The sequence below is a fragment of the Poecile atricapillus genome, chromosome 19, assembly GCF_030490865.1.
Source record: "Poecile atricapillus isolate bPoeAtr1 chromosome 19, bPoeAtr1.hap1, whole genome shotgun sequence".
Lineage (NCBI taxonomy): Eukaryota > Metazoa > Chordata > Aves > Passeriformes > Paridae > Poecile > Poecile atricapillus.
Genome location: NC_081267.1, coordinates 8,903,723 through 8,916,672, shown reverse-complemented (window position 1 = coordinate 8,916,672; position 12,950 = coordinate 8,903,723). Strand labels below are relative to the sequence as shown.

The window sequence follows — 12,950 nt, the reverse complement described above, 5'->3', positions numbered from 1 at the left end:
TCTGATGGAGGATGGAGCTGGGGCAGCACACGAAGCTCTTCCTGCACTTGGGGCACTCACAGGGCTCCCCTTAGTGGTGCTTTTGTTGGTGTTGGGTCAAGTGAGATTTCTGGATGAAGCTCTTCCCACATTCCCCACACTCGTAGGGCCTCTCCCCAGTGTGGATGCGCCGGTGGGTGATGAGGGTGGAGTTTCGCTTGAAGCCCTCCCCGCAGTCAGGACAGCGGAAGGGCCTCTCATCCGTGTGAATCCGCTGGTGCACGAGGAGAGTGGAGCTCCTCTGAAACCTCCTCCCACACTCGGGACACTCGTAGGGCCTCTCCCCAGTGTGGATCATCTGGTGGATGGTAAATTGGCACCTCTGGCTGAAGGTCATCCCACATTCCCCACACTTGTAGGGACGTTCCCCGGTGTGGATCCTCTGGTGGAGGATCAGGCTGGAGCTCTGAGTGAAGCACTTTCCACATTCCCCACATTCGTAGGGCCTCTCCCCAGTGTGGATGCGCCGGTGGGTGATGAGGTGGGAGTTTTGCTTGAAGCCCTCCCCACAGTCGGGGCAGAGGAAGGGCCTCTCATCCGTGTGAATCTGCTGGTGCCTGAGGAGAGTGGAGCTCCTCTGAAACCTCTTCCCACACTCAGGACACTCGTAGGGCCTCTCCCCAGTGTGGATGCGCTGGTGGATGATGAGGTTGGATTTGCACCTGAAGCCCTTCCCACATTCCCCACACTCGTAGGGCCATTCCCCAGTGTGGATCATCTGGTGGCGGATCAGGCTGTTGCTCTGGCTGAAGCTCTTCCCACACTCCAAGCACTTGTAGGGCTTCTCCCCATCCTGAAGCTGCTCATGGACCACCAGCTCAGAGCCCTGGCTGGATCTCCGGCCGCCTTCCCGGCACAGGGTGGGTCTTTCCTCCTCAGAGCACCCTGGAATGGGTTTGGAGCCCCTCCTCCTGCGGGATCTCTGAAGCTTTTCCTCCCCATTACATTCCTGCACCGTGGAGCTGCTCAAAACGGCCTCTTCCATGAGGTTCTGCTGTGGGGATTTGTCCTCCCTGGTCTCCATCCTCAGCTCCTTGTCTGGGGGAGGAAGGACAAGGAGAGGATGGGATTTGCCTCCGTGCCAGAGGGAAGGGGAAGGAGATCCCCCCAGTGCGTCCCCGGCCGGATGGCGTCGGCAGCGGGGTTGTCCTGCAGCCGGGGGCCAGGCTGGGCTGGGAGATGGAGCAGGAGAGAGGGGGAAAGGGGCACTGACTTCCTCCTCACCTGCCTGGGTGTCCTGGGGCATCTTCCTCTTCCTCACAGCCTCCTTCTCCATCTGGCCAAGATTTGGGAATGAGAAATCCTGGTTTGGGGAAAAATACAATTCACAAGCACATTGGGTTAGGGGGTTTGTTCTGCCCAAGTCCATCTCTAGAAGTCACCAGCCATCCATAAAAACCTCCCAAACACCAAGATTCAGCCATGAAAATGCCTCCCAGGAGTTCCCCATCTCTGGTCTCTCCCCTTTGCTGTTCAGGGGTTCCACCCTGTTCCAGCTGCTCACGGTCACACTTGTACAGGGGGTCCCCTGGCTACTTGATCTCTGGCCTCCTCAGGCTGCTGGGAGTGCCAGGAATCTGAAAAGTTCTCCCCTTTTCCATCTCCTCAATAAGGGATGCTGGGACTCCCCACGGTCCCCCCAAAGGGCATTTGCTGCTCAGGTTTGGAGTTCTTCATTCTCCAAACATCCCCCCCAAAAAAACCCAACCCAGGGATGCACGAGGATATCCGGGCTGAGCTCCCCCTCCCCAGGCACGTGTGGGATGGGGGATGATGATCCCACGGGTGAGGGGCTGTGAATTCAGGGAGTGCTGGACCTCGTGGTTCCTTCTCCCTTCCCTGATCCTCATTTGTCCCTCCTCTTCCTCCCTCTCCTTCCCTTCCATCCTTCCTCCTCCGCTTCCTCCCTAACCCCACCTCCTTCTCCTACTCCTGTCCCTTCTGTCTCCCCTTCTTCATCCCTCCTCTTCCATCCCTCCTCCTCCTCCTCCAGGAGCAGTGACACCCTCGGTGCCCCGTTCCCAAACCCCTCACAGCCCACGGCAGGAGCGGGGATGGAGCCGGGACAGGTCGGGATGGGCAGCGCGGGGCTCTCCGCTGCTCCCACCCACTGGGGACGGGGGGAACCCGGCATGGGGAAAAGGAGAGGGAAACTGGGAAAATTGGGGGCTGCAGATCCAACCTGGGGCTGGCTGGGGACCCTGGCTGGGGACTGCCAGCCCTTGGGGCTCCTCTGGGGAGATGCGGGAGGGGGGAACACAGAGAGGGCTGGGGGATCCCAGGAGTGGCAGCACTGGCAGGGACTGGTTTGTACTGGGATCATCCTGGCAGTGGCTGAGATTGCACTGGCTGTGTACTGACATCATACTGGGATCATACTGGGAGCAGCTGGGTCCATGCTGGCTGAGACTGGGATCCCACTGAGGGTGACTGGAATCATACTGGGATTGACTGGGAGTGGCTGTGAGCAACTGGAATCATGCTGAAAGCAACTGGGAGGAGCTGGGAATGACTGGGAGCGTGCTGGGGCTGACTGGGATATACTGGGAGAGGCAGGGAGTCCCAGGGATCACACTGGAGGTTACTGGGGTCATACTGGCACTGACAGGGAGCAACTGGGGCCACTGGCCTCATACTGGGAGTGACTGGAATTAGACTGTAAGCGACTAGGATCAGACTGGGAGTTACTGGGATTAGATTGTGACTGGGATGAGACTGGGAGTGTGAAGGAAACTGGAAAATTGGGGAAAAAATGGAAAAAAACCCCAGGATAAATTCAAGGAAAATGGAAGGGAAAATTCAGGGAAAAACTACAAAAATATCAGGGTGAAATCCAAAAAAATTTGGGAAAAATCAGGAAAAAATTGGGAAAAATTTGGGAAAAATGGGAAAATTTGAAAAAAATTGGGGAAAATCAGAAAAAATGGGGAAAAATCATGAAAAACCAGGAAAAATTGGAAAGAATATTGAGCAAATCAGGAAAAAAACTGGGAAAGAACTTGGAAAAATTCGGGAAAATCCAGAAAAGAAAGAGGAATAAAATCTGAAAAGTAATAGGAAAAAAACCAGGAAAAATCAGGTAAAAACTAGGGAAATTTGAGAAGAAATTGGGAAAAAGCTAGAAAAAATTTGGGATAGGAAGAGAGAAGAATCAGGAAAAAATGGGAAATACATGAAAAAAATTGTGAGAAATCAGGGAAAATATCAGGAAAAAAAAGCCAAAAAGACCCTGGGAAAAATCAGGAAAAAATATTGGAAAAATATTGGAAAAATGAAGGAAAAAACAGAAATATTTGAGAAAAAATTGCAAAAAAATAAGGAAAATAATTTGGAAAAAATCAGAGAAAAAATGTGGAAAAAAAAGAAAATCAGGGAAACAAACAGGAAAATGATAAAAAAATCTGGAAAAGTCAGAAAAAAATAATGAAAAAAATCAGGAAAGAATTGGGGAAAACCAGAAAGATTAGGGAAAGGAAAAGGGAAAAATCAGGAAAAAAAATGGGATTAAAACAGGAAAAAGCACAAAAATCAAGGAAAAGTTTAAGAAAATAATGGGAAAAAATTAAAAAAAAAAAATCAGAAAAATAAAAAAATCATGAAAAAAATCATTAAAAAATCATTAAAAAAATCAATAAAAATCAGGAAATAATGGGGAAAATCTGGAAAAATATTGAGAAAAAATTGGGTAAAATCGAGAAAAGAGAGGGAAGAAACCTGGAAAAATCAGGAAAAATCAGTAAAAAAATTAGGAAATACAGGGAAAAATCAGGGACAAATTGTGAAAAAAAAATGGGGAATAACCAGGAAGAAATTGCGAAAAGAAGAGGGAAAAATCAGGAAAAAGTGGGGGAAAAGCAAGAAAAAAATTTAGGAAAAAAATTGGGAAAAAACAGGGAAAAATCAGGAAAAGAAAGAGGAAGAAGACTAGGAAAAAAATGGGAAAAATCAAGGAAAAAAAGAAAAAAAAATGAAGAAAAGAAAGTGGGGAAAAAACTTTGGAAAATTGGGAAAAAAATTGGGAAAAAACTAGGAAATATCAAGGAAACAAACAGGAAAAAAATCAGGAAAAAATAGAAAAAAAAGGGAAGTATTTAGACAAATCAGAGGGAAAAATCAGGAAAAAAAATTTGAAAAATATGTGAACAAAAATGTGAAAAATGAAGAAAAAAATAAGAAAAAGGGAATAAAACCTGGAAGAAATCAGGGAAAAAAAATCAGAAAAAAACCTGAAAAAAACTGGGGGAAAATCAGGAAAAAAAATGGGAAAAAATCAGGAAAAAATGGGAAAAACCAGAAAAATTATGGAAAAATTTGAGAAAAAGTTGGGGAAAAGACAAAAAATTTTGGGAAAAGAAGAGGGAAAAATCAGGAAAAAAAATCAGGAAAAAAATGGGGGAAAAACAGGGAAAAAATCAGGGAAAAAATGAGGGAAAAATCAGGAAAATTAAGAAAAAAAAAAAGAAAAAGAGAAAAAAATCAGGAAAAAACCAGGATGAAATTCCCCCATCCCATTTTTCCGTGGAATTTTGGGAATTGCCTACCTGGGAGGTTGTAGAAGAATTTCCAGGCCTGGGATACAGGGAGTGGGGAAAGGTGGAATTGCAGATGAGCTGGTCAAGATTTTTGGGAAGGTAGATGGCCTGGTCCTATTCCAGCTTCCACAATGTTCGGCTGAATCCCACTCCTCCTTCCGGCTAGAAATCATGGAAAAATCATGGAAAAATCATGGGAAAGCTGTGATTCAAATTGATGGAGTTTTGCCCCCAAAGCACCCTTTTTTCCCACCAAAATTTCTATTTTTCCCCCCCAAAATATTAATTTTTTGGAATAATTAAATGGGGAAGATTAGGGGGAAATAGGGAAAAATAGGATGGAAATGGAGTAAAAATGGGGGAAATTGGAGCCAAAATGGGAAAAAATAGAGAAAAAATGGGATAAAAATAAGGACAAATGGGATGGAAATGGAGGAAAAATTGAGAAAAATGGGAGAAAGGAATGGAAGATGGGCATAAAATGATGGAAAAATGAGATAAAGCCAGGAAAAAAATGGGGGGAAAAAATGAGGGAAACTGGGAGAAAAATGAAGGGAAAATGGGAATAAAAATGGTAAAAATGAAGTGAAAGTGGGAGAAAAATGGAAGAAAATGGGGAAAACAGGAGAGAACATGGGGAACAAACCGGGGAAAAATAGAACAAAAAGAAGGTAAAATGGGGAAATGGGGAAAAAATAGATTAAAAATGGGAAAAAAAATTGGGAAAAATTAGGACAACATGGAGAAAAAATTGAGTAAAAATGCAAGAAAAAATAGGAAAAAAATCAGAAAAATTAAGAAAAAAATTAAGGAAAATGAGTTTAAAAGGGAGTAAATAGAGGAAAAAAAGAGAAAAATGGGTGAAAATTAGGGAAAAATAAAAAAAAATAGGATAATAATGGGGAAAAAATATATGAAAACGAGATAAAATGAGGAAAAATGGAAAAAATGGGATAAAAACGGGATAAAAACGGGGAAAATTTGAGATAAATGGGATAAAATTGTGGGAAAATGGGGATAACATTTGGGAAAAATGGAGACAAGCTGGACCCTAATAGGGAAGGATTGGGAGAGACTGGGCTCATCCTGCTGCCGAGGAAACTGAAACCACACGGGGGGAGAAACTAAGCTCATGCTGGGAGCAGCCACTGCCGGCACCGGGAGCCCCGAACCCCTTTCCCGGCCATGCCGGACCCGCATCCCCCCGGCCCCTTTGCCGGGGCTCTGCCGCCACCGGGACCCCCCAAAAACACCTCCCGGGGTCCCCCCGAGGGGCATCTGCGGCTCGGCTCTGGAGCCCTGCCATCCCCAAACATCCCCCCCAAAAACCCCAAACCCAGGGAGCCCCGGGGTATTTGGGGCGAGCTCCCCCTCCCCGGGCACCTGCGGGATGGGGGGCGATGGTCCCGAAGGAGCTGCAGATCCAGAGAGCGGGGAGCGCACGTGGAACCTCCTCTGCCTGCTCCAGCTCTTCCTCCTCCTGCTCCTCCTCTTCCTCCTCCTCTGTCCCTCCTCTTCCTCCTCCTCTGTCCCTCCTCTGTCCCTGGGCGTGGTTCGGAGCCCTCGGGTGAGCGGGGCCGGGCCGGGACACGATGGGAAAGGGCTGGGTCCCCCCCAAACCGAGCTGGGGGCAGCGGAGGTTTGGGGGAACAATGGGAACGGGGCGGGACAGGGGAACAGGGGGAGGTGGGAGCACTGAGGGTCCCCCAGTTCACCCCAGGACCCCCAAGCCCCGTCCCAGCCCCCCCAGTTCCCCCCGCAGCCCCGGCTGAGGGGGGGCTCAGCCCAGGAGCCGCCGTCGTTCGGGGCTCCCCCGAGTGCAGGAACGGGAGAGTTCCCGGCTCGGGGAGGCCCCAGCAGAGGAGGGGATCTTGTCCCTCTTCCAGGGCCTTTCAGGGTCTTCAGGCCCCTCTCAAGAGAAGTTTTTATCTTTCTGAGGTATTTTCGGGGGGATCCCACCACTACAGGGGTGTTTTTTCCTCCCCATTTTAGGGTGTTTGTGCGGCCGCAGCTCCACAAACCCCTTTTGAGGGGGGGATCATGACGGCTTTAAGTGACATTTTTAGGGGTGGGTGGTTTTGGGGAACCTGCTGGTGATGGAGATGGGGACCCCATGCCAGGTATGAACCTTCTCAATGTCTGTATGGGGTTTTGCAGTTTTGGGGAGTTTTCGGAGCATCCAGGGCTGTGTTTGGGATCCCGGGGAGGTTGGGGTGTCCTGGGGGGTTTGGGGGTTCTCGGCAGGTTTGGGGGTACCTGGGCAATGTGGGTGGCAGTGCTGGGGACCCCGTGCCAGGTTTGAACCTTCTCACTGCGCACGGGCAGCGTCAGCGTGTTCAGGGAGATCCTGGGGGACCCGGGGGGGTTACCCCAAATCCCAGGGACCCCAAATGCTGAGGGACCCCCTGAACTGCCCTCACCGCTGGATCTGCTGCAGGCAGGGGGGCACCAGCACTCGGCCCCCACCCTCCACCATCACAGGGGGGTTGTGGAAGAAATCTGGGGGTGCACGGACAGGACGGGTGGGACCCCCAAAGTCCTGGGGGAGGGGACACGGGGGGACTCCCAGGAATTCCTGTTATAGGGGGATGATGGGGGACCCAGGAAGAATTTTGGGGGGAACCGGATTGGGTCATGGGGGGACCCCCAGGAGTCTTGTGGGGGGGTGGGGAGGGAAAGGAACAGGGCAACCCCCAGGATGCGATTGGGGGGGAACCGGATTGGAGCTGCCATGGCTGCGGGATGGGGAGATCTGCCCATGGAATTCCATGGGAATGGCATGGCAGTGAGATCCATCTACAGAATTCCCATGGGAATGGGACAGCAGTGGGATCCATCCTTGGACGTCCCATGGGAATGGGATGTCTGAGATCCATCCATGGAATTTCCATGGATTTCCCATCCATGGATTTGCCCTCCCAAATCCCACATTCCCATTCCCATATTCCCATGGGAATTCTGCCCTCCCCACCTTTACACTCCAGCACCTTCCGCCCATATCTGACATATTTCCGGAGACATTCCCTGCAGCTGTGAGCCAGGGAATTTGTTAATCCCTCAGCCTGGATCTCAGGGATCCCCATGGCGGTGCCACAGTTGCCATCGCAGCCCCACAGATCCCCCAGCCCCGGCTCCCCCCGCTCAGCCCCGCTCTGGCTGTGCCGCTGCTGCAGCATCTGCAGCTCCCCGCTGGCCCCGTGCCGGTGCCGCTCCTTGTGCCGGCTCTGGCTATCCGAATATCCCAGCTCTGGCTATCCCAATATCCCAGCTCTGGCTATCCCAGTATCCCAACCCTGGCTATCCCAATATCCCAGCTCTGGCTATCCCAATATCCCAGCCCTGGCTATCCCAATATCCCAGTCCTGGCTATCCCAATATCCCAGCTCTGGCTATCCCAATATTCCAGCCCTGGCTATCCCAATATCCCAGCCCTGGCTGTCCCAATATCCCAGCCCTGGCTATCCCAATATCCCAGTCCTGGCTATCCCAATATCCCAGCTCTGGCTATCCCAATATCCCAGCCCTGGCTGTCCCAATATCCCAGCCCTGGCTATCCCAATATCCCAGTTCTGGCTATCCCAATATCCCAGCTCTGGCTATCCCAATATCCCAGCCCTGGCTATCCCAATATCCCAGCCCTGGCTATCCCAATATCCCAGTCCTGGCTATCCCAATATCCCAGTCCTGGCTATCCCAATATTCCAGCCCTGGCTATCCCAATATCCCAGCCCTGGCTGTCCCAATATCCCAGCCCTGGCTATCCCAATATCCCAGTTCTGGCTATCCCAATATCCCAGCTCTGGCTATCCCAATATCCCAGCCCTGGCTATCCCAGTATCCCAGCCCTGGCTATCCCAATATCCCAGTCCTGGCTATCCCAATATCCCAGCTCTGGCTATCCCAATATCCCAGCCCTGGCTGTCCCAATATCCCAGCCCTGGCTATCCCAGTATCCCAGCCCTGGCTATCCCAATATCCCAGCCCTGGCTATCCCAATATCCCAGCCCTGGCTATCCCAATATCCCAGTCCTGGCTATCCCAATATCCCAGCCCTGGCTATCCCAATATCCCAGCCCTGGCTATCCCAATATCGCTGCTCTGGCTATCCCAATATCCCAGCCCTGGCTATCCCAAGATCCCAGCCCTGGCTATCCCAAGATCCCAGCCCTGGCTATCCCAAGATCCCAGCCCTGGATATCCCAATGTACCAGCACTGGCTATCCCAATATCCCAGCCCTGGCTATCCCAAGATCCCAGCCCTGGTTATCCCAATATCCCAGCTCTGGCTATCCCAATATCCCAGCTCTGGCTATCCCAAGATCCCAGCTCTGGCTATCCCAATATCCCAGCACTGGCTATCCCAATATCCCAGCCCTGGCTATCCCAATATCCCAGCCCTGGCTATCCCAAGATCCCGGCTCGGTTCCGGCCGCCATCCCCGGGGCTGCGGCTCCGCCCGGCCCCGCTCGCTGCGGCGGCGCTGGAAGGGGATCCCAGCCAGGGACCCCATGGACATGGACTGCGGGAAGCCCGGGCCAGGCTCCGACAGCGCCGCGTGCAGGGAACGCAGGGAGAGGAGAACTGGGGGGACATTTGGAGATTTGGGATTGGGGGGGTCACAGCTGAAGGAAAAGGGGAACGGGGAGAGCCGGGAAGGGCATTTGGGGATGCCAGGACTGACAAGAGGGGAGGCTGGGGCTGGCTAGATGTGGCATGGCTGGAGTTCAGGGCGTTCCTGTACCCAGGAAAGGGAGCTCCAAGGGTCCCCGGTGTCCCCATTGCCCGGACAGGGCAGGGAAAGCCGGGATGGCTGGGAATAGGGGTCCCGGGTGTCCTCAGTGCTGAGGACAGGAGGGGCTGGGTGCAGGGAGAGGCAGGAATAGGGGTCCGGGGGGTAAATGGATCAAGGCGAAGGGGGCTCTGGGGGCTGCGAGAGGCGGGATGGCCGGGAAAGGGGTGCAGGCGTTCCTGGTGCCGGATAAGGGGGTGCAGGGTGGGACCCACGGCCGGGAATGGGGGTTCGGTGGGATGGCGGCGCCCAGGAATGGGGGTTTAGGGGCCCCTCGGCGCTCCGGAATGGGCGATCAAAGAGTCCCGGTGCCGGGGGTCCCCCTCACCTCTCGCCGCCCCCCGGGAGCGCCCCCGGCCCCAGCGCTGGAGCCATCGCGCTGCTCCGCTGCGGCCCCGCCCACAGCCCCGGCCCCGCCCCCAGAGCCGCCTCCGGCCCCGCCATTGGCGCCGCTCTTTGCTGCCCGCCAATGTCATCCATGGCGCTATGATGTCATACAGCCATGTCATGATGTCACAGCCTTCTCCATGATGTCACACAGTCCCCTCTATGATGCTGTAGCTGCACAGTGACGTCACACAACAAACTCTGTGATGTCACAGCCCCATCTGTGACCTCACACAACCCACTCGGAGCTGTCACACAGCCCCTTTCTGACATCACAGCTGCTCTGGGGCTCCAGGACACAGCCACAGAGGTGCTGCTGGGACACAGCCCCCTCTGGGACATCCCACAGCCCCTGCCAGTGCTGAGCTGCCCTGGGAGCTCTGTCTGGGCCTGCTGGTGTCCCTGAGCTGCCCTGGCAGGGCCCCAGCCCTGCTGGGCTGTGCTCAGGAGCTGCTCCTGGCCAGAGCTGTCTCCCTGCTGTGGTCTGTTTCCATGACAACCATCACAGCCCCTGTTGCTATGGTCAGTCCCTTGGCAGCTCCATGGAGACCCCATGCCAGGGGTGGTTGCCATGGACACCAGCTCAGGCCTGGAGCCAGAGCCTGTTGCCATGGCAACCATTTGCAGTCCCATCCCTAGGCTCATGGGATCACAGAGCCACAGAATTGGCTGAGTTGGGAGGGACCCATGGGGATCCTCCAGTCCAACTGCTGGCCCTGCACAGGACACCCCAACAATCCCAGCCTGGGCCTGGCAGCGCTGGCCAAACGCTGCTGGAGCTCAGCCAGCCCTGGAGCTGGGAGCCTTCCCTGGGGAGCCTCTTCAGTGCCCCAGCAGCCTCACAGGAAAAACCTTTTCCTCACATCCAGCCTAAACCTGCCCGTCTCAGCTCCAGCCGCTCCCTCCACTCCTGTCCCTGGGCACCAGAGGGAAGAGGTTCCCACAGCCCCAGCCAGGGACCCGCTCCCAAGGCAGCTGCCCATGGCAACCAGGCCTGGCACCAGCTGGGATGCTCGGTTTCCATGGGCTGGGCTTCAGGAATGGCATTCCCCAATTTCCTGCTCCTGCTAATACAGCTCTGCCGCTCGCTTCTCTCCCACCTCCCATGGAAAGCAGAAAAGGCAAAGATCCCAGGCTGGGATAAAAACAATTTATTGAGAACAGCAATGGGATAAGGAACAAATAGGTACAGAAACAATTTGGATAACAGAAAAGATAAGACAATCTATTTACAGGGAAAACTAAAATGTCATCGACCGGCTCTTCCTGGCCACGTATTTCCTCCTGCCAGGAAAGGACACCCTTCTCTGGTGAGAGACAGGGAGTCCTTTTCCTGCCCCTGGCAGTGACCTGAGGTGGGACTGAATATAATGGGCCATGATCACACTCTCACATTCTTTGATCCCAAATCATGTCATTGCCACGGGCAAGAAAAGGGACAGGTGTCTTCCCATCATGGATCACAGGGAACATGGATCACCAGGTCTCTTCCCAATGTCGGTCCTCCAAGGGGGGATGAGGCTGGAGCTGTGGAGAAAGCTCATCCTGCACTTTGGGGCATTTGCAGAGCTTCCCTTACCGGTGCCTCCGTTGGTGTTTGCTCAAGTGACAGCTCTCGCTGAAGCTCTTCCCACATTGGGGACACTCGTAGGGCCTCTCCCCAGTGTGGATGCGCCGGTGCCTGATGAGGTGGGGGTCTTTCTTGAAGCCCCTCCTGCAGTCGGGGTAGTGGAAGGGCCTCTCATCCGTGTGAATCCGCTGGTGCCTGAGGAGAGTGGAGCTGCTGTGAAACCTCTTCCCACACTCAGGACACTCGTAGGGCCTCTCCCCAGTGTGGATGCGCTGGTGGATGATGAGCTGGGAGTTGAAGCTGAAGCCCTTCCCGCATTCCCCACACTGATAGGCCCATTCCCCAGTGTGGATCATCTGGTGGCGGATCAGGCTGTTGCTCCGGCTGAAGCTCTTCCCACACTCCAAGCACTTGTAGGGCTTCTCCCCATCCTGAAGCTGCTCATGGACCACCAGCTCAGAGCCCTGGCTGGATCTCCGGCCGCCTTCCCGGCACAGGGTGGGTTTTTCTTCCTCAGAGCACCCTGGGATGGGTTTGGAGCCCCTCCTCCTGCGGGATCTTTGCAGATTTTCCTCCCCATTACATTCCTCAGCCATGGAGCTGCTCACAATGGCCTCTTCCACGAGGTTCTGCTGTGGGGATCTTTCCTCCCTGGTCTCCATCCTCAGCTCCTTGTCTGGGGGAGGAAGGACAAGGAGAGGATGGGATTTGTCTCCATGCCAGAGGGAAGGGGAAGGAGATCCCCCCAGTGCGTCCCCGGCAGGACGGCGTCGGCAGCGGGGTTGTCCTGCAGCCGGGGGCCAGGCTGGGCTGGCAGATGGAGCAGGAGAGAGGGGGAAAGGGGCACTGACTTCCTCCTCACCTGCCTGGGTGTCCTGGGGCATCTTCCTCTTCCTCGCAGCCTCCTTCTCCATCCAGACAAGATTTGGGAATGGGAAATCCTGGTTTGGGGCGAACAGGGGATGAGCACATTGAGTTTGAAGGTCCCTCTACCCAAGTCCATCTCCAGAAGTCACCGGGCATCTGGAGTCCATAAAAACCTCCCAAACACCAAGATTCAGCCCTGAAAATGTCTCCCAGGAGTTCCCCATCTCTGGTCTCTCCACTTTGGTGTTCAGGGGTTCCTCTCTGTCCCAGCTGCTGGGGGTCACTCTTGCACTGGGGGTCCTCTGTCTACTCGGTCCCTGCCCTCCCCAGGCTGCTGGGAGTGCCAAGAATCCAAAAAGTTCCCCCGGTTACCAGCTCCCCACTTAGGGATGCCAGGACCCCCAATTTACCCCCAAGGGGCATTTTCTGCTCAGGTTTGGATTTCTTCATTCTCCAAACGTCCCCTCAAGCAGCCCAAAATAGGGAGCACCTAAAATATCTTGGCTGAGGTCCCCCTCCCCGGTCACCTGTGGGATGGGGTGTGATGATCCCATAGGTAGGCGGCTGTGAATTGAGGGAGTGCTGGACCTCGTGGTTCCTTCTCCTTTCCCTGATCCTCCTTCGTCCCTCCTCTTCCTCTTGCTCCCCCTCTTCCTCCCTCCTCCACTTCTTCCCTAACCCCATCTCCCGCTCAATCCCTCGTGCTATTTGAGCCATTCGGAACACAGTTCCACGCCCAAACCTCCTGCCGTGCCCCGCGCCTTAA

At 53.8% G+C, this 12,950-nt stretch overlaps 1 protein-coding gene and 1 pseudogene across 1 annotated transcript; one reads left to right on the top strand and one right to left on the bottom strand.

Annotated features, from left to right (window-relative positions):
- Positions 1 to 12,950, top strand: part of LOC131586345 (uncharacterized) — a 982,094-nt pseudogene that overhangs the window by 945,154 nt on the left and 23,990 nt on the right.
- On the bottom strand, positions 71 to 11,699 carry LOC131586393 (zinc finger protein 239-like). The gene is made up of 3 exons (XM_058853223.1): positions 11,367 to 11,699; positions 10,644 to 10,657; positions 71 to 856 (listed from the first exon to the last, which is right to left on the bottom strand). Exons 1-3 carry the CDS (start codon positions 11,671 to 11,673, stop codon positions 71 to 73), a joined length of 1,107 nt encoding a protein of 368 aa, XP_058709206.1. The 5' UTR covers positions 11,674 to 11,699.

Excerpts from the sequence above, each read along its gene's own strand:
- LOC131586393 (XM_058853223.1), bottom strand. The coding sequence starts at position 11,673 with ATGATCCACACTGGGGAATGGGCCTATCAGTGTGGGGAATGCGGGAAG.